Source organism: Tursiops truncatus, chromosome 2 (assembly GCF_011762595.2).
Source record: "Tursiops truncatus isolate mTurTru1 chromosome 2, mTurTru1.mat.Y, whole genome shotgun sequence".
Classification (NCBI taxonomy): Eukaryota; Metazoa; Chordata; class Mammalia; order Artiodactyla; family Delphinidae; genus Tursiops; species Tursiops truncatus.
The window spans coordinates 101,161,121-101,185,653 of NC_047035.1; the positions used below are offsets into that span (position 1 = coordinate 101,161,121).

Genomic DNA, 24,533 nt, shown 5'->3' on the forward strand with positions numbered 1-24,533 from the left:
ATGCATGCTGATCTGACAGCTGTCACAATGCAATCTAACAAAATTGTTTCAAATGAAATTAAAGACAATTAAGCACTACTAGTGACATCTTATGGAAAAACTGAACGAACTTTTTGGCCAACCCAGTAAAACTTGGTTTCCTCAATTCCATCCTGCAATGTCATACCTCATTGCCTTTTCGCATGCTGCTTCCTTATGCCTAGGGTATCTACCCCTTAGATTCAGCTCAAACATCTTCTGTGAATATCTCCCTGATAATATCAGGACACTCAGTCGGTCTCTGACTTTAGTCTTTCCATTGATGCAATAGTACATATTCTGTAAGTTTTGTCCACCATTTACTATATGGTAGGCGCTGTTTTAGGTGCTGGAGGTACAGGGGTAAACAAAATTGAGAAGGTCCCTATAAATTTACAGATTTATTCTAGAGGGGGAGGAAGGGAAGGAAGTAATACAAATATAAATAACATACATTCAGATTTTGCTAAATTCTAAGAAGAGGTAAACAGGGTGATAGAACACAAAAAGATCCTCTTTTTCCTAGCTGACTCCCAACTTAACTCTCTGGCTTCTAAACCACTCTATATACAACCTTCCCATCTTCATTTACAAAAAGCACTCTTGCTACCACTTACGTGAAAACATGCATATATATATAGGTTCGAAACTATTTTCAAAGAAATTATATAAACATAAATAGTCAAGTAAAAGCATTAACAATAATAATTTCAAAAGTAGCCCTAGTTGCCAAACAATGATAAAGAATACCATAACACTGCTGATAAAGTCCATTATAAATCTGCTATCTACCCTCAGCTTGGCCTAGCAATCCCTTATCCAATTCTCACTGTTCCTTCTCCACCCCCAACAGTGGTAGTTCAAACATTTTTCCACAGATGATTGATCAGACATCTTACTTTACTGAGGGTTCATCTTGATCGCCTGCTCTTTTAACCTTCCAACTTTTCTTTCTTTCTTTTTTAATATTTATTTATTTATTTGGCTGCGCCGGGTCTTAGTTGCGGCAGGCGGGCTCCTTAGCTGCAGCATGCATGTGGGATCTAGTTCCCTGACCAGGGATCAAACCAGGGTCCCCTGCATTGGGAGCATGGAGTCTTATCCATTGCGCCACCAGGGAAGTCCCCAAACTTTTCTATCTTTATGCATTTCTATCTCCCTCAAATGGTAACTCTTCCTTAAAGAGTAACTTTTCTATATTCTTAACCCCAATCTTTACTGGATCTTCAAACACATTGTTTCTCATCAGTTTTTATTTCTCATATCTAACACTGCTTCTCTACTGGATCATTTTCCTCTTCTGACCAACTTCTCATGTATCCCCCTTTCACTCAAATATTCCATATTATTCCTGACACCATTTTTTTTCTGTTTTTCACATCTCTTGAAACCCTAACTGCTCCTGCCAACCCATTCCTTATTGTTCACAATGTTTTTACCCTCACAACTTTATTGAGAGCTTGCTTAAAGTCCATCAATAATATTCTAATAACTAAAAATCAGCTAACCTTTATAATCATTCTTTCTTTTTTTCAGCATTACTGAGGTATAAATGACAAATAAAATATAAGATATTTAAAGTGTACGTTATGATTTGACATACATATAAAATATATATTGTATATTTGACATACATATACATCGAGTTAATTACTTTGTAGTCATTCTCTTTGGTATCTCCACATGACACTATTGGTTATGCATTTTGTTGTGAAACTTTGCTTATTCCTTGGCTAATCCTATTTTATCTCCTACCTCTTTAACTATTATATTTTAGCCCATAGCTTCTCCTTGTCATCCTATTCACTATAAAGAGATTTTATCTCCCAGTTCCTTCCCTTTTGATTTCATTCTCTCTCCTTATTTTAACTATCTCTTTTGCACCCTTAAATTCCATGCAGAAAGCTCAAGGCTAACCTCTCCCAAGCTCCAGTTCTACATTTTCAATACCCTATCATCACCATGTACATGGGCTTTTAAACGTGTCTAAAAGTAAGTTCATCACCACCAACAAAATACCATTTATACTAATGACACCTCCACCCTCTCAGTCTCAAATCCTTGGACTCAAAATGCATTCATCAAACTCTCACTGGATACCTTCAAAATGAAGGATATTTTGGGCTTCCCTGGTGACGCAGTGGTTGAGAGTCCGCCTGCCGATGCAGGGGACGTGGGTTCGTGCCCTGGTCCAGGAAGATCCCACATGCCGCGGAGCGGCTGGGCCCGTGAGCCATGGCCGCTGAGCCTGCGCGTCTGGAGCCTGTGCTCCGCAACGGGAGAGGCCACAACAGTGAGAGCCCCACGTACCGCAAAAAAAAAAAAAAAAAAGGATATTTTGAAGAGTGTCTCTGAAAAATTTATACTTCAATAAGACACAAATGCAGATAGCAATGTAACTTAGAAAGTGTTAAGTATAAGGAGAACACAGAATAGAAATTAAAGATTCTTATTGGAAAGACTCCTCTACCTTTCCCTCCTTTAAGCCACAAATGACAATTTGACCCTCTCTTCCAAGCTAAGCTCCCAGTGTCATCTCCTTCATGAAATCATTTTCTTACATCTCTCTTTAGAATGACACTAAAATATCCTAACTGGTCTTTCAGTTATTTGTGTTCTTACCTTACATATTTTCTCGTATCACAATTGAAAACACATACTCTTTATTTTTCCAAAATGAGATACGTACTAACTTTAATTTTTAGAGGAATATACAGGTATAATGAAACAATATGAGAATATGAAAACTAAAATAGTAGCAAAATTATAAATACCTGGGCAATCACAGCCTCTCGTGTTCCATAATATTTAAAAAACAGATGATCAGTCTGAATATAAAGCTGACAAGTATTTTTTTCAGCTGAAGTTGTACGTTTTTTCCTCAGGAGTTCTGGACCGTTAATAGCATGTTCTTCTTGAGGTGTCTATATGTCAAAAAGAGTCATTTCTAATCATCAGTATGCTTCACTGTTATAATTTTATATAGTTAAGAATACACATTATAAACAATTTCACTTTCTACTTTATTATGTAAGACCATAGGTATTTCCTTGCACTGTTAAAAATTCTTCATAAACACCACTTTCAGTCTCATAACATTCTACTATATAGATGACTTATTTATTCAAGCAATTCTTTAACTTTGAAACATTTTCAAAACATACTATTTAATACGTAAATATAAAGCAAGTCTTACAGTAGTTTACAATACTTTGATGTCTTCCTCTACCTCACCTCTAATACCCAATCTATCACCCAGCCCTGTCAGATTTAGCTTCTAAATACTTAGGGCATCTGCCCATTACCTCTAGCTCCATCACATTAGCCCAAGCCACACTTATTACCTAGAGTATTGCAATCTGAGCGATGGGAATCTACCTCTATCCACTTCTGCCTTCAATCTAATCTTCATACTGCAATCCTTTCAAAAAACAATTTTGAAAATATTACCCACCTGCATTTGTAATTCAGTGATTTCCTATGGCTCTAAGGATAAAGTCGTAAACCCTTTATATGCACCACCCAGTCAGCACTGCAGACTCTACTTACCTGTCCAGTTTCGTCCCGTTCCATATTACTTCACAGAGAGACCCTACTACATTACCCAACTCTAGCTCTCTGTGCTACAGCTACATAGGCCTTCTTTCCAACCCTCCAACACACGGTCTGCATCCTGTCACAGTCTTTTGCACATGGTGATGCTGTCTCTCCTGATCTAGTTAACTTCTTTTCTTCAGACTTAGCAAAGACCAATTCACCCATCATACCACCTCACAGAACCATGTACCCATGTCCTTTACAGTTTATCATGTGGTTATTTGTTTATTTTCTGTCCCCAGCCCACCACCATTACTTCAACCACTAAGAATGAGAGTTCTGGAAAGAAGAAATTATCTCAGTGTTTGCGTCTCACTATACTGCTATCAGCTAACACACACTTCACAGGCAAACAGTAGACACTCAATAAGTATTTGTTTAAATAATTAACACTGCTATTGAATCGAAGCACTTAAACATTTGTTGACATCTAAAAGCACCATGTTAAGTGAATTTTGATGACAGAGTAATAGAGAATTCAACTTAAATTAATTAAATTTTAAGCCACAATTCCAAATTTACACTCACATTTTATAATTTCCTTCTCCCTTGACAACTCCATGTTTGACTGTTCTCTTAGTTACTGTCTTCATTGTACTTTTATCTATTTTCGCTCAGTACATCATTCTAGGATGGCAGTTACTGTTTCAGCACATTCCATTGTCTTCTGGTTTCAACTGTTTCCAATGAGAAATGAGCTGTCATTTTTACTGTTGCTTCTCTGAAGGTGACTAGACTTTTTTTATTGGTTGCTTTTAAGAGTATATTCTTTGGTTTTTAGACTTCTCTAATATTGTGCTAGTGTTATTTTCTTTGTGAAAGACTTTTCCTGCGCTAATTACAGGGTTTACTAAATTTGTTGTTTGATATTCTCTGTCATATGTGGAATTCTCAGCCACCATCTGTCCCTATTTCACTCATTTTTTCTCCTTGTGAGATATCAATTACACATACTTTAGGCCTTTTTAATGTATCACCTATGTCTCTTAAAGCTCTTTTCTGTATTTTCTACACTTTTGTTTCTAAGTGGTTTACCCTATTTTTTTATGACGTACTATTCAGGCCTAAGCCCGTCAAATTCTTCGTTTCTGTTGTTATATTTTTCCATTCTAGAATTTCCATTAGGTTCTTTTGTTCATTTTCAATTTTCTGCTGAAATTTTTAATTTCCTCTTTATGTACTTGTTATAAAGTCTGTATCTGTGTCTGATCATTTCATTATTCACATACCTTTAGGTTGTTTACATGTCTGACACCCCAGCTATACTGTAAGCTCTCTGAGGGTGTATACCTGTCATTTATTCTTGAATGGCTAATGTCTGATAAATAATTTTTTCCCTCTCACTCTTCCATCATGTTGTCTCATTTGCTAATGTGATTATTTTGAACTGAGTGCCAGACAATGTGCATGGAAAACCATAGATATAATCTGAGGCTTCAAGTAATGATATCTTTCTCAAGAGAAGATCTGTTTTCACTTCTGGCAGGCAATGAGCCTTGGTGCACTAGTAATCCTCGATTACCTTAATCCAATCAGAGATTAAGAAGATGTGGTGTGAAACTTTAACCCCTGTGAGGGGAGGCAGAACACTTTCTGATTCACCCTTACTTCTAGGGAGCAGCCCTTCATTCAAGATCGCAACCTGAAGTCCCGAAATAGTAGTTTTATCTTTAGCCTCAAGAATCTGGAGGGTTCTATTCAGCTTTTCAGTCTCTTAGCTACCTCCTCAGGAACTGGAAGATACAGCTAGAGAAAAGGTAGCCCCAAACGTCAGGCTCACCTTCCTAAGTGCCCTCTTTGTTCCCTAAGATCTGGTCCCACACTTCTTCACAGCTTTGTTATCTCTCCAACGCCTTCTAACAAATACACACACATGCAGACACAAACATAACATATATTTTTTAAAATATTCGTATTTTGAGGTCAGGCTGGTCTCTATTAGTTGTTCTAAACAGGAGAAGGACTACTTCTCTATTTCTTGACAACAATATTTTGTCCATGTTATGAATTGTGAATATTGTTTCAAAGTTTATCACTGTCTTCACTTTAAGGTGTCCTTTACTCTTAATTTTCATAGAGTGAAATACATCAATTCTTTAATAGTCAAAGATTCCATGCCTTATTCAAAGTGTTTCTCTACTTCAAAATACAAAATATTTTTTAATATCTTCTTTTGTCAAGTGTCTTTTCAAATGCTTTTGCCCTTTTTTTTTTTTTTTTTTTTTTTTTTGCTGTACGCAGGCATCTCACTGTCGTGGCCTCTTCTGTTGCGGAGCACAGGTTCCGGACGCACAGGCTCAGCGGCCATGGCTCACGGGCCCAGCCGCTCCGCGGCATGTGGGATCTTCCCGGACCGGGGCACAAACCCATGTCCCCTGCATCGGCAGGCGGACTCTCAACCACTGCGCCACCAGGGAAGCCCTGCCCATTTTTTAATTGAGGTTTGATCATTTTTTAAAAACTGAGTTATAAGAGTTCTTGGTATATTCTGGAAAAGCCTTCTGTCAGATATATGTACTGCTGACATTTTTCTCACAGTCTGTGGCTTCTTTTTACATTTTCTTAACTGTATCTTTTGAGAAGTTTTTAATTTTGACAAAGTCGAGTTCGTAATTTTTTTCAGCAGGGTATTTCTGTGTCCTAAGAAATTGTTGTCTATTCCAAAGTCACAAAAATTTCCTCCATGTTTTTATCTAGAAGTTTATGTTTTAGCTTTAAGCATACAGATTTATTATCCGTTTTGAGTTTATTTTTGTATAAGGTGTAATGGTATAAGTTGAGGTGTTTTTTTTTTATGGATATTCAATTGTTCCAGTACTATCTGTCAGACTGCTCTTTCGTCCTTTAAATTACCTTGGGACTTTTGTGAAAATCAACTGGCCAAATGGATATGGACTCTCTATTCTGTTCCATGACCTGTAAGTCTATCCTGAGGTCAAGATGACACCATCTTGATTACTGCAGCTTTATAGTAAATCTCAAAATCAGGTAGTATAAGTCCTCTAGCTTTTGTTCTTTTTTGAAAATTGTTTTGGCTATTCTAGGTCCTTTACATTTCCATATAACTTTGAAAACCTGTTTGTCAATTACTAGATAAATCCCCACTAGGGGATTATATTTGGTTCTTTTATTATAATTACTATTCTCTTTGTTTTCATAGTTTTTTGAACACATTAATATTAGTTGTTTCAAAGCCCTCATGTGCTCATGCCTGTAATTTCTAGTCTGTTTCCATCTGGGTGGTATTTTGTTCTGATTATGGATCACCTTTTCCAACTTCTTGAGCTTCTGGTCGTCTAGCAATGTTTTCTGAACATCTGACATTCTGCATGCTACATCGTTGAGTATCTGTATTCAGTGTCCTTCTTTAACAAGTATTATTGAGCTTTGCTCTGACAGGCAACTAATTTACTTGAAAATCACCTTGATCTTTCTGAAGCTTGGTTTTTCAGCTTAGTTAGGACAGGTCTGGAGTAGCCTTTAGTCTAGGGTGAGATTAGCCTACTCCAAGCATGGCTTGGGATCTCTACCAAGTACAATTTCTGATTGTTGTTTCAGTTCATAGATTCCTCAGTAGTTTTTCTTTCTCGGGTAGTTTTCTCATAGAATCTCACCCTGTGCATGCACAGCTTAGAATCCGGCTAAGATTCAAGGCAACCCCTGTGCAGACATCTAGAGCTTTTTTTCAGCATAGCTCTCTCCTCTCAGGTACTATGTCCATAAATCCAGATACCTCAGTCTTCCAGAACCTGAACATATCTCTTCAATTGTGCAACAGCGCTGTGCACTTCTTACTCTTCTTGAAATGCCCTTCATTGTGCCATTCCTAAAATTTTTCCTCCAGTCAAAAAGTCAGGGAAATCACAGAGATACTTATTTCTCCTCTCTCAGGTATCTCAATCCTGTACTGCCTGTTGGCCAATATTTGAAAACAATTGTTTCTTTTTTCTGTTGTTGTTCTTGTTTTGTTTTCCAGTTGTTTTTTGCAGGATGGCTAGTTGGATACCAGTTACTCTATCACAGCTGGAAAGGGAAATCTCCACTTACTTGTTCTAAGAGTTTCAAAGTTTTCGTTTTAGTACTTTATAGAGTTTTGTTTTGTTTTAAATATAATGTGAGATGAAGATCCAACTTCATTTTTTCCAAATGGATAAACATTTTCTCTGGCTCCATTTATTCAATAGTCTCTATTTTCCTCCCTGATTTGAGATTTCACCTCTACCACACAACAAAGTTTCATATACGTATGGATCTGTTCCTGAGCACTCAATTTTATTCCTCTGGTCAATTTGTACATCCCTATGCTGAAAGTACACTCTCAATTACTAGAGTCAGTCTTAATATCTTCCAGGGTAAATCTCTCTTTCCTGTTCATCACCTTCAGATGGGCCTCATTTCTTCTTAGCCTTCACTTTTCCTTGTAACATTTTAGACCCATCAAGTGCTGTGAAAAATCATGTTGTAATTTGTATGGAATTGCACTGAATCTACAAATCAATATGGGGAAATTAATGTTTTTATATTAGGTATTCTGTTCCATTTTATATAGTATATCTCTCCATAATAAAATCAATCATCTGTAATATTTCTTATAAAATTTTGTAATTTTCCTTATACAGGTCTTATAATTCGTTGTTACATTTATTCTTTGATACATAATATTCTTGATATTATTTTTAATGGTGTCCTCTCTTACATGACATTTCTGGCGGTCTGCTGCTGATATAAAAAAATACAACCTACATTTGTATATTAAATGTTGTGTCTAGCCACTGTTAAACTGTATTATATCTAGCAATCTATACTCTCAGCCTCTCTATCCACATTGCCGATACCTTAGTACAAGCCACTATCACTTCTCAACTGAATAACTGCAACAACTCGTAATTAGTCTCCTTGTCTCTAGTTTTGCACCTCACTCTGAAGTTAAGAATTCTTTACTGGTCTTGCTATCTCTCTGGCCTTGTATATACTGTTCCTCCTCTTTCCATCTCTTCATGGTCAACCTAACTTCTGCTTTTTCTTTTAGTTTCTGATTATTGTCCTCAAACACTTGCAAGGCTAGGTTAACTAGTCTTCTTGTGTGTAGAATATCACTCTTTGCTTAATCTTCTTCCATTTCTTACTATCTTCAATTTTTCTGTGTCTCCAATTAAACTAAAAACTTTGTGAGGACAAGCCTTCATCTTAATTTCCACATATTCCCAGAACCTATCACAGATCTTCTGACATATGGGAGATCAATACAAAATTGTTCAATGAATACAAGAATAAAATCTCACTTAGACTTAAAAGACCCATTTGAAATGGTATTATTTATGCCATTTTGCAGATCAAGAAACATACAAATCTGCATTTGTGACTCAAGAAATGTTAATCCATGCTACTACTTTTAGAACGGATGTTCAAAATATATGATGTTTTATTATAAAAATAAATTTTTTTGATTTTAAACTTGTGTTTTAAATAACCATAAAACTACCACCTATAAATGAAATAAAGGAGGTCAAAAAAAGAATAAAACGTCAACAGTCAATGGCAGAAAAACTTACGATTAAAATATCAAAAGTATGATGATTTTTATTAGGGTAACTAACCATCTTGGTTTGCTTAGAGACACATGATTTTCAATGTTAAACTGGAGAAGTCTCAGGCAAACCAGTGGGAAGTTGGTCACTCTAATTTTCATATTAATACAAACACATTTATACAAAATACATGTTCAGACTGGATATTTTTTAATTTTATGATAAAATATGTAAGAGAATATTTTGGACACCTTATGTTTTTTTTTTTTGGGTCATGCAGATTTGTACTCAAATTGCAGCATCACACCTTTATTATAAGCAAGTTACTTGGCCTCTTTGAGCATTAAAAAATATAAATATTTCCTGACGGCAGTATAAATCTTTTAGAAATCCTAGAACATACATTTTTAATGCAGAAACACATACCCAAGTTCACTTCCATTTCTTAAACACAAGTTTGTATTAAAATCCTTACCTGTGTTACTTCTTCCACACCAGTCATCTGGTACTTCCTCATCCTTTCAAATACTGAGTGATCTGCACAGCCCCCCTGTGGACCATACTTATGGGGATAGTCTAAAATACAAAGAAGAAATATTATTACTGTCACATGTTTAGGTATTACCAATTATCTTATAAACGAAAATTTAACTGTCATAATTAATGAAAGCCATAAATGCTTATTGGGTTCCAATGGGAAAGGCATTATGCTAGGCATTCTACTTTTAAAACCAGGCAGGTTCTGAAGTTCTCCTTCAACATCAATGGTCTCTAAGTTTTTGTCATATGAATGATTTGTGAATTCTAAAAAAGAACAATAATCATTCTTTATTCTGTGTTTAACTTTCCCAACCTGTCCCACTTCAGATATATAGAGCATTTTAACACTGCAATTTACTTCATTCTGTAATTTATAACTTTCCGTTCAAAACATTAAATTTCTTATTCTGCAAATGTACAAAGCTACCTCAGTTTGAACTACAGTTGGGCAAATATATCATATTTGGTTTGAATTCCTTCAATGAATACCAACTAGTCATAAGGGAAAGTAACCTAGAAACATGCTCCATGGCATAGTAAAAGCAGATTGAGTTTAAATTTCTTCAATGTATAATTCAAGTGAATGCTTTGTAAAGCAATAACTATTTTATTATCACTTGTTTTCCCTTTATAGTTAAACAGTGATTAATTTAGCCTTAACTGAATTGTTTCTATTTCCAGACAGCTGTTCAATTTAGTGTAGTCATTTAAAAGTTTATTCCACTCTCTCAAAGTTCACATACTTCCCTTGTTAAGGTTCTCCTTAGTTCATGAACATATTTTATAATTCAATCTACTACCCATAATTAAGAGAACTATCAAAATAAAATATAAAAAAATATTTTTTAAATATTAAAAAAATATAAAATAAAATAAAATATAGAGACATGGGTTAGAGGGGAAGCACTGAAACATCCTTAAGTAGCATATAGTTATAATGCACAGAATTATAATTAGAAACACTGTTTCTTAAGTAAATCTACAACCTGAAGTGGACACTAGTGACCTATTTCACTGGAACTACTAACTAAATATCACAATACAAATCTAAACTGGCAGGTAGCAGGTAGGGGTTATGGACAACCTACTTACATTGATATAACAGCTCTGATTTAAACGTTAGTTTTCACCAGAGGTCAAGATTGCAACAGCTGTAAAATTCCAACCAATAAATGTGGAAGAAATGATAGCCTTAGGGACTTCCCTGGTGGTACAGTGGTTAAGAATCCGCCTGCCAATGCGGGGGACATGGATTCGAGCCCTGGTCCGGGAAGATCCCACATGCCACGGAGCAACTAAGCCCGTGCACCACAACTACTGAGCCTGCGCTCTACAGCCTGCGAGCCACAACTACTGAAGCCCATGTGCCACAACTACTGAAGCCCACATGCCTAGAGCCCATGCTCTGCAACAAGAGAAGCCACCACAATGAGAAGCCCACGCACCGCAACGAAGAGTAGGCCCCGCTCTCAGTAACTAGAGAAAACTCGCGTGCAGCAGTGAAGACTCAATGCAACCAAAAATTAAATAAATGAATAAATAAATAAATTTATTAAAAAAAAATCAAGGGGGAACCCCAGAACTCTCCCTGTTCTTAGGAAGACATTCCCTTGACCCTCACTTACCTAAACACTCACAGCTATCTACCACTTCCTGCCTTGGGAACATCAAGACTATTTTCATTGGGGCTCAGCTTTTATAGTCATGAGACTACATCACCAAGTACTCCAGTTTACTATAAGTTTTTGCTGCCTCCAATTCACTACTTCCCTCTATTACCTTATTTATAGCTCCTAACTCACTGTCACTCTCTCTGATACCACCCCATCATAATTCTTAGTGATTTCAACATTCATGGGGATGATCCTTCCAATACACTCATCCTACCTTTTCTCCAACTGTCTTCTACCTCAATTTCTGAAACCCCTTCTTAATCTCAACTTTCTCATCCTACTTTCTTTCCACCACTCATCTTTTCAGAACATTCCCTTTAGACTCCAACAATCCTTTGACATCTCAAAAACCCTTCAATCCACCTATGCTACCACCCTGTTCACTAGTGGATATTCTCTCTCTCCTTATTCAGTTTAAATCCCATAGTCAATTATTACTATACTTACTCCACTGCATTTACCTTAAACTCCCTTGCCACCACCCCATTCCCAACTCTCCACCAAAACCTGTTTAAATTCAGCTCTCTACCTATACCACTCCAGTTGAATGGGGCTGGAGAAGCAACTGGTAACTATAACTATTCTCATTCAAAAATTATCATCTGTAACTTCAAGCAGTTCCTTTATGCCACCTGACAATGATAATGTATTTCCAGAGTCCCTTCTCAATCCTATTTCATGTTTAACTACAGGCAGTCCCCACTTTACCACATTATCACAGGCAGTAAAATTGACCATGCAAGCTGAAAGTATGCAAAGTGATCTTAATAATCAATGGGGAAAATTACAACTGCTCCATGACCTTCAAAATTTTTTGTCAAACTACTGAAACTCTCTTGTTATTTATAAATGTGTAGGGGAATTAAAAAACAAAACTATGATCTATATAGTACACTCTAATTTAAAACATTAGAAACATCAAAGGACTTCCCTAGTGGAGCAGTGGTTAAGAATCTGCCGGCAATGCAGGGGACAGGGGTTCGAGCCCTGGTCTGGGAAGATCCCACATGCTGCGGGGCAACTAAGCCCGTGTGCCAAAACTACTGAGCCTGCATGCCACAACTACTGAAGCCCACATGCCTAGAACGTGTGCTTCACAACAAGAGAAGCCACCGCAGTGAGAAGCCCGCGCACCACAACAAAGAGTAGCCCCTGCTCGCAGCAACTAGAGAAAGCCCTCGTGCAGCAACGAAGACCCAACACAGCCAAAATTTAATTAATTATTTAAAAAAAGAAACATCAAGAATTAGAATATTTAAAAGAACTAGTGTTTTGTTTCTTTGTAAATTGTATCTTATATATCATAAATTTTATATATGCTTCAAAATCTGTCAGCACAAAACTCTCCCAATAGAAAAAAAGGAATCGAGTATAAAATGTTTCCCATATACTTTCAAAACTTCTAAAAGAGCCTATTTTCCCTGGTCACCACATTAACTATGAAAATGGACAATGACATTTTCCCTCTAAAATTACTGACAATATAATCCCCATTTCTAGAAAAAGCCTTTGTTCAACTAATGAATAAGCCCTCATTGAGATGCTAAATCATAGGATGCAACTGTAGTTCCCCTGAAAAGGCCAAACAGCATATTCTTTCACAAAGAATGAGTCATTGGCGTAGAATATTCAGCTTATTTAAAACAAAGATCAGCTTTAAATCTAAGGCCTTTCTTCCAGTTCCTCTGCATGCCAACCTCTTGCTTCTGTTTTGTTGTAGGAAGCACAGATATAAATAATACATATACTGTGATACCACCTCAAGCAGGAAATAGCTCTAGTTAACTCTCAATCATCCACTCCAGGAAGGGGGAATATTTACAGTACAGATCATCTGCCCAACAGATGTGTAAAACACCCACTTCTCACTACAGACTAACTAGACTAGACTTTATCTCCTCACTACTCCCAGCAAGCCATCCCTCCCTCAACGTGACTGCCAGGTTAGGAATTTGACTGCAGAGTCCAAAGCTTTAGCTATGAGATAACTCTCTAACCATCAAAACTTGGTGTAATTCCTCCAATGACACACTATGACTCACTAAATTCAATCAAATGACCCAACTTTTATGATATTCATTGAATTTAAAAGACAGTGGTTCCACAGACAGATACTGTACCAAAAGTTGATTTGCTAGGTATCTGAAGGGTAGGTAGGTTGGGTCCTTGCCCATGAAAATGCCACTGACTCCCAAAGTTGCCAAAAATCCACAAGGATTCATTGAGACAGTAAAAAGACGAGGAGACTTTTTGTTTTAAGGAGAGATGATGGGTGTGGAGGAATGGACGGATGGGTCAAGCAGCCCCCAAATACCCTTCCCCCTTCCAATTGCAGTGGACAGAGGTCCCTTTCTCCCTAGTGCCCCTTCCCCCATTCCCCACAACCAGTCTCTGTTTGGGGAGGGTGGGGAGAGCAGGGAGAGAAGGGCATAGTATGAAGGACAGTAAGCTAAAGATGGTCCCCTTTTCAACATGCACTCACAACCCTGCTCTCACAGGAAACAGAAACTCAGAGCTGGTCCAGGCATGTCCCTTCCCACCCTTGTTTTTTAAGAAAGGTTAGTGTTGGGGGCCAAGGGGATCACGGGTATCAGGTCAATAGGAGAAATGTTGCTCTATTATTCTGATCAGGAGACTGTAAAGTGCGTTAGGACAGAAACTTGGCCCTGTTCATCACTGTATCCAATGTATCTGAAAGTGTCTTGTACAGATTAGACACGCAAATGATAAATAAAATAAATTTATTAAGAAAAAAAAAATGATAAGACCTAAAGGGCTATTCACCAAAATGCTAACGGTGGTGGATACACTTCATCTTCTACTTAATTCACAAGCAAAAATATCTATTTTATATAGTCATTTGATAATCAGAAAAACCAAAAATATTTCCAGCTTTAGAGGAAAAGTAGTTTGGAATCATCAAATTTTAGAAGAAACAGGAAGTATTAATGATCTACATACTCACTTTATAACATGAAGAAAATGACACCCAGAAAAGGTAAAGTTACTTACTTGCATAAGGTCACAAAGCTATTCTCAAACTTCATCCTGATTTCCCTTCAAACTACTTTCTCATACAAATGCCATGCCTCAGTTCTGACACATTACCTCTTGTGCTTTTTCCTTACCATGTCTCCCACTAACTTGTGTGATCTTAAGCAAATGAATTAAACTCTGCAACAGTTTTAACTAGTTGATCTACAAGGTCACCTTTTTTTAATTTTTTTTTCATTTTTTGGCTGTGCCACGCAGCATGTGGGATCTTAGTTCCCTGACCAGGGATCAAACCCACACCCCCTGCACTGGTAGCGCAGAGTCTTAACCACTAGACCGCCAGGAAAGTCCCCTACAAGGTTGCCTTTAAGTCCATGATTCTGCAGGGGAACAAAATTTGCCACCCCATGTCTCTCTCTGGCATAAGGATTATTTTAGACTGATTATTTTTAAGAAAACAGAAGACTCAGGAAGTCTTTCTTTTTACCTGCCCTTTAACTGCCTAGAAGAATTTAGATAAAGGGCCTGGTTCAGGAACAGCACTATCAACAGAGAGATCTACAAAGAAAATGGGATAGGTGTGGTAGGAGGAACTTGGCAGGCCCCGGAGACCAAGTCCTCTCTGTGTCCCCTTGTCCCTGCATGGCAGAGCAAACATTTGTTTACCCAACATTTGCTTTTCCATCTTCCTATAATTGTTTTCCTCCCCCTTGAAGTACCAAACCCCTAGCCCCTTCTCCTCTCAAATGCCATATAAACCTCAATTGCCTAACTGGGGCCTCATTTTTCTGATGGAGACCTCGTACATACATATTAAATTTGATTTTCTCCTTTTAATCTGTCTCATATCAATTTAATTCTTAGACCAGCTAGAAGAACCTAAAAAGGGCAGAGGGCAATTTTTTCCTTCCCCAGCAATTCTAAGCCTCTACAGTTGCTGAAAGCAGTAAAATCCACATCAGTGAATTCCTAGTCTAATGAATATAAATATAAGATAACAAGGTTGCTTACGTAGATTATCTAATCTCCAAATTTATAAACCATGAACAGAATTTAACATTTTTATAATAAATCTTGTATCACAATGTAAAGCAGCTCTTTACCGGGCCCAAGTCCTAGACCAATGTCCTCAGACACACCCACAAGGTCGCTAGCATAAACGTCAAGCATTGAATTGTGCTAGAAGAGATGTGAAAGACCTAGTTTTAGCGCCTCTTATCCCTAGTACATACACACATGTATACTCAATGCTACTTCTACTAGTTTTTCTGTAACTCATCACTCATAAAAGTTGAACCTAAAATGTAAATTTACTCTATTTTTCAGTAGGGAAGATAGCCACACTTCTGCAAAATCAACAATGATACCAAAAATAAAGCCTTAGCTTTCTCCTAATCTTTTTTTTATCTTCACAATAATTGTCTTTACCATCATTAAGTCCCTCGACTTTAGCCACCTTTAAACAAGTCTCTACTAACTTACGATGTAACTAAAAAGAACTGGAGTAAAAGCCAGGAAACATGGATCCTTGCCATGAAAATACCTTGCCCAAGTTGCTTAAGACTCTTTAGGCTTCAGTTTCCATCATCTTCAAACTTAGAACTAATTCTAGTCCCTTTTGCAATCGTAATAAAGTTACAGAATTCCGTTGAATTCAGAACTACATCAATCTTCTGGTCTATTCCAGAAAACTCTATTTTCCATGAACAGTTTGCTGATGAGGTATGATGAAGAAACAATGCCCCCCAAAAGAAAATCCCTATTTTTTAAATGCATATGCTTGTGAAGTCTTAATTTAAAACTTTCAAATTCATTCTTCTTACTACCACATCAAACGTCTATAAGCTTTTTCCAAACTCTCAAAACATATGACTTGACAGTATAATGACAACTTATTAAAAACTGCATCTTTAATGCAATATTCAGATGAACAATGAATTAATTTTCTTATTCAATCTGTTTGTAAAAACATCTCAAACACTGCAAAACACAATCATGAGGTGATATTTCTCGGAAAAAAAGAACAAAATTTCCAAATATAATTTTACTTTCTAGGATGAGTTTTAAAGCTGTTTTACAATATAAGAGCTTTGTTATTTTTAAATAATCTTATGTTTCTGAAATGATCATTATGCAGCCAAAATATTTTCTATTTATGTTTTTTAAATAAATATATACAAAAATATATATTGGGTTGGCCAAAAAGTTCATTCAGGGTTTTCCGTAACATCTTACGGAAAACCCTGAATGAATTTTTTGGCCAACCCGATACATATGGTAACCAATCAGAAAACGTCTTGATCTAAAGTGTTCGTAACTTGAGTCTTATTTACATAAATAAAACAAAATAAACTTTGATTGAATAATATGAAAGGGCTGGGCATATTTTCTCCAAATTCTGCAAAAAGAATTAAACCCCTCACTGTCTCTTTTTAATCTGTTTTTTTAAATGTTTTCCCAATTAAATATCTCACATTTCTAATTAAATATTTTTCAAATAGCTACCACTTCTCACAGGCTTCTCAACTTTTCTTCATTTGTGCCTGTGAACTATTTGGAGAAATTATATTTCCCTAGAGATTAACTCAGAAAAAAAAAAAAGCAAAAACAGAGTCAACAATGCCACTAAATTCTTATATTTCTTTTAATACTGTTACTTTGCTTAAGAAAATTAAGTATTTAACATCAATGCTAAGTAAAACACGTGAATTAAAACATACAGTATAGAAATTAACCTATAAACTTGTATATCCTATGGGAGTTCTGAAGTCATGGGCACTTCCTATCATAGTCTTAAGCGATTCTGCTACTGAATTATCAATCAGAACACTCCATTCCTTAATCTTTCCGAGTGTCTACCACAGTTTGTCACAACTCCATACACATAAGCACATTTCCAAGCTCAGACTGGACCTTAAGCACATGTAGAAACTCTGCACGATAATCCTCAGAATTTCCTGGTACCTCTGGAAGAAAAATGTGACAATCTAACAATGTCAGATTTGAACAATGCTAGCCATTATCAATACTTTCCAATTCAATTTTTCCTTTCCTCTTTTCCTTCTATCCTTTGTCCCTCCTTTCCACTAACAGTGACACAAAAGGTGTTGAAAATCTTAGTGACTATGACAAAACTCAGTTACATCCACAACTTCAAAAACACAATATGAAACTGATTTTTTTTAAGGTTTATTAAAAGCAATATCCTGAAGTTTCACAAACGAAGAGGCTTCTACCGGAAGGAGGCCTTCACCTTGAAATGGTTAAGTAAAATTTAACAGTCTCAATTTTTCAGAGCAAGAAATAAGGGGTCTTCCCACTGAAGCACAAGAGAAAGAAGCGATAAGTACAGTTACAGCTAGCACACAGGCTGAAAGTAGGAGTGACCTACTATTGATACAATACTATGAGGCACAGGCAAATTCAAGCTCTTTGGGCTTTCCTATACCACCCAAAGGAAAATAAATAATCTGAAGTGAAAGAATAAACCTAAACACTCTTACTCTACGGCTTCATGTATTTACTTAAAATATCTTTTAGTTCAGAAACAAAATATTTCTTTATAAGTACAGCATGGGAAAATTGCTTAGAACTTTGCCTCTCAGAAAGGTAGTATACAAAAGGTGCAAAGGTCCACTATTTACAACTAATGATTCCAAGCAATCATACAGTCAGTCATTCCTAAAAGCTATTCATATTACTAAGACTAGCAGTATAGTTTATGGGACAATGTTTTTCCCAGTTTCTTAAAATAAACTGGGCCAAGAGGCAGAGGACTAAATGGTATTCTTACCCTGTCATAATTGTTCACACTTCTATGTCCTAGAAGAGAGTGTTTTTTACCACCTAAGTATAGATTGAACAAGTATGAATTTTAAGCTGATAACTACATGTAGTTATCACCTTCACATCTAAATGGATATCAAAGCATCTAGAAGTTATTAAATATTTTCACAGAAAACTGTCTCTATGTTCTGGTACAGCACCAGAAGCCATTCCCTAAGGTTCTCCAGAATATCAGTATCATTTTCCATGGTGGTTTCATATATTCATGCCTAGAGTTGCAAAAACAGTATTAAGATGAGGGTAGCCAAACTCTCATCAGGATTCCTATCCAAAGTTGGCGTGCCTCCCCTGTCATTTGCTTCCGCTGAAAATAACAAATACAGGGACACCAAATTCACTCAAGCATATACACAATGATCTAAACAGCCATGCAGTACTTTAGCTGTAAAAATAAATTATTGGCACTTAAGCAAATTATATGAAAATAATAATAATATTATTATTAAATAATAAAGGGACATCCTCTGTCTTTTAATTAGCTGTGAAATAAAGCATCCATTGCTAGATATGTTAGGGAAAGAATTTGGCTCTAAACAGCAATAGATGCAAATGTGTGATTTCAGGGAGGCTTACAGATCTCAGAAAAGACCCAGAGATCCTTGGAATAATGGCAGTGAGAATTTACAGCTTTTTTCCAGGAGTGAAGCAGAAGACACATGGTTAAGAACACGAGATCCACAATCAAGTGACCTAAGTTTTCTAAGGCTTAGTTTCCTCATCTATAAAGTGGGGATAATATGTGTGCCTATATACCTCACAGGGTTATTGTGAAGATTAAACAAAATAATGTAAGCAAAGAACTTTGTATGGTGCTGGTTATACATCAGAGAGAAATAACTACTTGTACTACCACTAATACTATTAGAACCTTGGGTATTCTACACAGAGAGGTTAAAGGGCCAATTAAAAGTAAATTTAGGGCTTCCCTGGTGGCGCAGTGGTTGAGAGTCCGCCTACCGATGCAGGGGACACGGGTTCGTGCCCCGGTCCGGGAGGATCCTACATGTCACGGAGTGGCTGAGCCCGTGAGCCATGGCCACTGAGCCTGCGCGTCCGGAGCCTGTGCTCCGCAACGGGAGAGGCCACAACAGTGAGAGGCCCACGTACCGCAAAATAAATAAATAAATACATTTAATCTAGACAAATACCATGTGGTTTCACTTACATATGGAATCTTAAAAAAAAAAGAAAAGAAAAGAAAACAAAACAAAACAGAAACCGAGGCATAGATACAGAGAACAAACCAGTGGTTGCCAAAGAGAAGGGGAGTAGGAGGAGACTGGGCGAAATAGGTCAAGGAGATTAAAAGGCACAAACTTCCATTTATAAAATAAGTAAGTCGTGGGGAGGTAACATACAGCATAAGGAATACAGTCAATAATACTGTAATAATTTTGTATGGTGACAGATGTTATCAGACTTATCGTGGTGATCATTTCATAATGTATTTAAATGTCAAGTCACTATGTTGCACACCTGAAGCTAACATAATATTGTATGTCAACTATATTTCAATTTAAGAAAAGTAAATTTATCTAGCCATCCTCTAGAAGAGCGGTAGGCAAACAACAGCCTGCTAGATATGAGTCCTTTTGTTTGGCATGAAAGCTAAAGACGGTTTTTACATTTTCAAATGGTGGGAAAAAATTAAAAGAATAATATTTTGCGTCATGTTAAGATTACATGAAATTCAAATTTAAGTGTCAGTAAGTTTTATTGGAACATAGCCATGCTCGTTCATTTACATATTTCCTATTGCTGTTTTCATACTACAGTGGCAGAATTCAGCTGCAACAGAGCAAATATGGCCCACAAAGACAAATTATTTACTATCTGGACCTTTACAGAAAAAGTTTGCCAACCCTTGGTCTAGAATCTAGACTAGAGCAACTATTTAAAAACTAAATGGTTAATACATGGGTGCTTTCCTTTTGTAGTTAACTTGACAGATTTTCAGATAGTTTTTCAAAAGTAATTGTCTAAATCTGCAAGCACTAAAAATTCTGTTTAAGGCAATTGCTTCCCATACTCTTATCCTCATATCATTACATTTCCATTTACCAGAAGAAGTTACAAACAAAATCACTCTAAACATTGCTGTTTTTAGGCTCTAATACCACTACTGGCATGTAATAACAAGCAGAATGTGAAACGATCTCCTTACCATGAATATATGTTTACCAAGACAAGTAAGAGTTAAGCACTGAAATCAATGGTAAAGTTAAATGCCAAAAGGAACAGAAAACTAAGTTGCATCCAATGTCACTGATTCTGCAAGCTAACTCATCACCTTTGGGGAAAAAGAAAAGGCTGAAATAAAGGGAGATTTTTGAAAATTACTGTAAGATGCAAAGTGAAAGAAATGCAATTATATGATGAGGAAGAAACAGAAGTATGAAAAAAGAGCAGAACATTCTTAAACTACATACAAGTAGATAAGAGAAGAAAGGAAACGAGAGAGAAGACAAAACAACAGAAATCATAAAAGGCAGAATAAACACAGTTGAAGATACTTATAAGACATACAAAGTGAAGGAAAATGTTTGATTACAATATCATGGGAAGGAAATCATCAGTTCAAAATCTGTCAATCATTTCTTCCTCTCCTTTCTTTCCCAAAGGTCTTGCTTGATTTTGAGAAAACATTATAGGGAAAATGTTGCAGGACTTTATTAAGTATCAGTGAAGAAACTGCTGCAGAGATAAATGATATCTGAAATGTTAAAGGCGCAAAAGAAACAGAAACTGCAGTTGGAGAACTTACACACCCTGATAGAGGAGGTAAACCTGCAAAATGATTAAATTACTCAGAAAATTACAAAGTAACATACAAATGAAGTAGATGATAATTCTACTGGCAGAAAGAAAGGAATTCATACTCTAGCTTGTGAAGGAAGACTGTAGCTTGGAGCTTGAGGAGAGTCTAAAATACCAGGAGGGGAAATTGGAAAAGGAATCAAATAGGGATGAGCAAAAATGTGCACAAGTAGCATTAACGAATTTAACAAATAGCCAAAATCATAAATGTATTCTGTCTAGAATAATTATGCTATTTTCTATAGTAATCGAGCATTAGAGATGACAAGCAAGTTGGAGAGACTTAAATACAGAAACGGTCAGAGCTGATAAAGCAAGAAGTCGACATGGTTAACACTTTCCAGTACATTACCAGGGGTGAGAACGAAATTACTGACAACAAATTTCTATATGTAGAAAGGAAAATGAAGCCTGGAAGCTGCCAAATAAGGAAAATAGGCAAAAATTGATAGACTACTCTTACTACAGTCAAAAATAAAATATGAGTATTCAAGAGGCCTGTGAATTAGAGGAATGCATTTCTGGGTCATTTCATTACAGCATTCTCGTGATTAAATGACTATGGATATACAGACAATGGTAGAATGAAAAGGGGAAGTCTAAATACATTTTCTATTCTTAAAACACAGAAAAAGAACTCTCCCAACAAATTACCATCATACAAAGACCACGGTCGAGAACAAAATCCATAAAGATAAATCTGAAGTCTTACCAAGCGGAAGTCATTTCAAGATTCCAAAAAGAAATACTCAAAAGGCTTAAAAATTACAAAAATATCTAAAATATTCTTTAAATACTATGCAAATATCCACACTGAAATTTACATAAGAAGATGATGCTTCAGTAGGCCACACACACAAAGGTGTTACAGCATTAAATGACTGGATGATACCACAATATAGAATTTCCAGTTCAATCGGAGTTGGTTGACTCATAGTTCAAATAGAATTGGTTGTAGCATATCAACAAAGTAGTACCAGCACAGACTGACAATGATATTGTCTCAACGATATAGATCCATTCTTTAATTGAGATTTTAGTTGTGAAACTATTTTCTAGCCTGATTAACAGCTTAGGAAAGAAAACAGCTCAGGTTTCATTTGTCTCCACATAGTTTTAACTATTTATATACTCTTTGCAAAATTTAAGTACTTACTAATATCATCTTCATGATAAATGACAGAGTGAAATGGCAGAGTGCGGTCTTTAATATATCTCTCTGCTGGCTCAACATAAAATGTGCCACCACGAGTCTGAATGAATCCTTCAAATCTTCCATCAACAACAGACCCATGGCTAAAACTTCCTTCTTCACCTATTAATGAAAGCCACAAACTCTTAAAAATTTGATTTGCACATGAATGTTAAATTCATTCTCCTTTATAAAGCCATTCTTATGTATTGAGAAAAAAACTAAATACAAATTTACCGGGGAAATTAATTTTCACATGAAACGTATCAACCTGAATGTGAACAACAACTGGAACTTAGTTAAAATATATACAGTATATATATAGTAACAACAATGAAAAATGGAACATCTGTCTTGCTGACAATCAAATTCCCAGAACCTAGCACAGTGCCTGGCATGCATGCAATAGTCACTCAAAAAAATGACTTAAATAAACTTAGAGGCAAGCAGATACACTGATAAAATATACACTTTCAAAATAAAGATATTAAAGTATCTTTTGAAATTCTACTCTAATTGCCATAAGAAAAAAAGTTCCTTTCCCACCTAATATATTCTGCACGAACCTTTTAGCTTCCTTACCACCAGTAGGTTTTATAAATACATTTTAAAAATAAGACAGTATTAAATATTTCAGAAGCAATTTGAACAAAATATGCCAATAATTCTTTCTGAGATATTGGAAAAAGGTTCATGATAGTATCCCATCAATTATACTTCTTTAGGGAAAGAAAATTATAAGAAAAAAGGTAGTTTTGTTTTTTAATACAGTCATAAAGAAAAGCTGAGTACCAAACATCAAATGATAAGAAGAGGTGGGTAGTTAGGTGAGGGCTTTAAAAGTTAAATTTGCCATTCAAAAATTTCTCATTAAAACAAAAATCAGGCTTTCTGCAATTTCTAAGTTGTAGATTAACAGTAATTAGTTGACTTTAAGTTAATCATAGACTGAAGCTGAGTCCAAGACATTTGTATTTTAAATGATATGATGTTTACCTGCAAACTCATTTAGTCTTGTACGCTTTTTGACTATCACCTACCAAAAAAAAAGGGGGGGGGGGCGGGTGCTGGGAGACTACTAAGTTACTTGCCCAGCAAGATAAATGATCAAGAAAATAACAGAAAACTATAATCTAACATTAGAAATTTCGACCTATGGAAAAACACTTTCCTTTTCCATTAAAGAATTATAAGAATACAAAAAAACTTTTAATTGTTTAACTATGCTTGATCTACAAATAAGAAATTTTAAGTACAGAAATGTCTCATTTACCGATCATCATAAAAAAAAATAAGAAACCTTTCTCAAAGCATTTAATTTTTCAAGTCAGGATTTTGAATGGAAATCTCTCTAATATGTAGAAATAAAATTTAACTTTCAGTTAACTTTAATAACTCTTAATAAATAGGATCATCTTGAGTATTTATTAACGTACAGTTATAACTCAATGATATTTTGCCCTTAATACCTACAGAAGACTTTGCTTTTTTAACTTTTTTACGACTTCCATCAATTGTTCTGTTCTCCCTACATTACTAAGCTGACAGATGTAATTTTCCATTGCGCTAATAAGTGTGCCCCCCATCTCCCTGATACCTTTTTAAATCTGGTGTAGTAAGAGAAATTCATTAGAATTGTGAACAAAAAGCAAATAGATCCAGAGGAAGGAAGGCCCTGGGAGGATTTTCCTATGAATGACTTTGTCACATTATTTTTGGCTATTAAGATAATCTTTACAGTTCGTTATAAAACATAGTTAAGTTACTGTTAATTCCTTGCTTGGAAGATCAGAAAATTATATAAATCATTAAAATTTTTTAAAAAACCTAATAGTTTGGAGGTAATGAGAGTCAAAACTTCATACCTTTCAGAAGTCAGACGCTGCATAATTCAATACTAAACATATATGTAAAGGTTGATCGAAGAATTACTTCATTCTTCAAAGCCCATTGCTCTTCACAATACACTCAAATCTCCCCAGGATTTATCCCATCTTTCTGAAATATTTGCCTATACTTCAAAATGCATATATTTCCTTGTATAGAAAAAAATTAAACACGGTTCTTTTAAGGTTCAACTCACCATAAATATGTCCAGTGTAAATATGAGAGGTATCATAATCAAGTATCGTATTTGATGTTTCCACCCTAAATTCATCACTAAAAAGAGAAGTGTCCCTCTTCATTCGTAGGTTGAAATGTCTGCAAACAGGGTAGGAAAGGAAAAAAATGAAATTAAAAGGATCCAAATTTAAACAATGATTTTTTAAATTAAAAAAAAGCTGCAAAATGTGGATTGTTTCACACAATTTGTCTATTTGGGAAATA

General features: G+C 35.8%; 1 protein-coding gene across 3 annotated transcripts in view; it reads right to left on the reverse strand.

Moving 5' to 3' along the window:
• The window catches only part of ADAM10 (ADAM metallopeptidase domain 10), a 110,679-nt gene that overhangs the window by 45,956 nt on the left and 40,190 nt on the right, over positions 1-24,533 (reverse strand). For 2 of the 3 annotated variants that reach the window (XM_033851740.2, XM_019947162.3), the window contains exons 3-6: positions 24,289-24,407; positions 22,170-22,328; positions 9,619-9,719; positions 2,793-2,942 (exon numbers count right to left, since the gene is read on the reverse strand). In XM_033851740.2, the coding sequence (XP_033707631.1) occupies positions 2,793-2,942; positions 9,619-9,719; positions 22,170-22,328; positions 24,289-24,407 (529 nt within the window). The remainder of the gene's footprint in view (positions 1-2,792; positions 2,943-9,618; positions 9,720-22,169; positions 22,329-24,288; positions 24,408-24,533) is intronic. The other variant, XM_073801083.1, reaches the window with a different exon arrangement.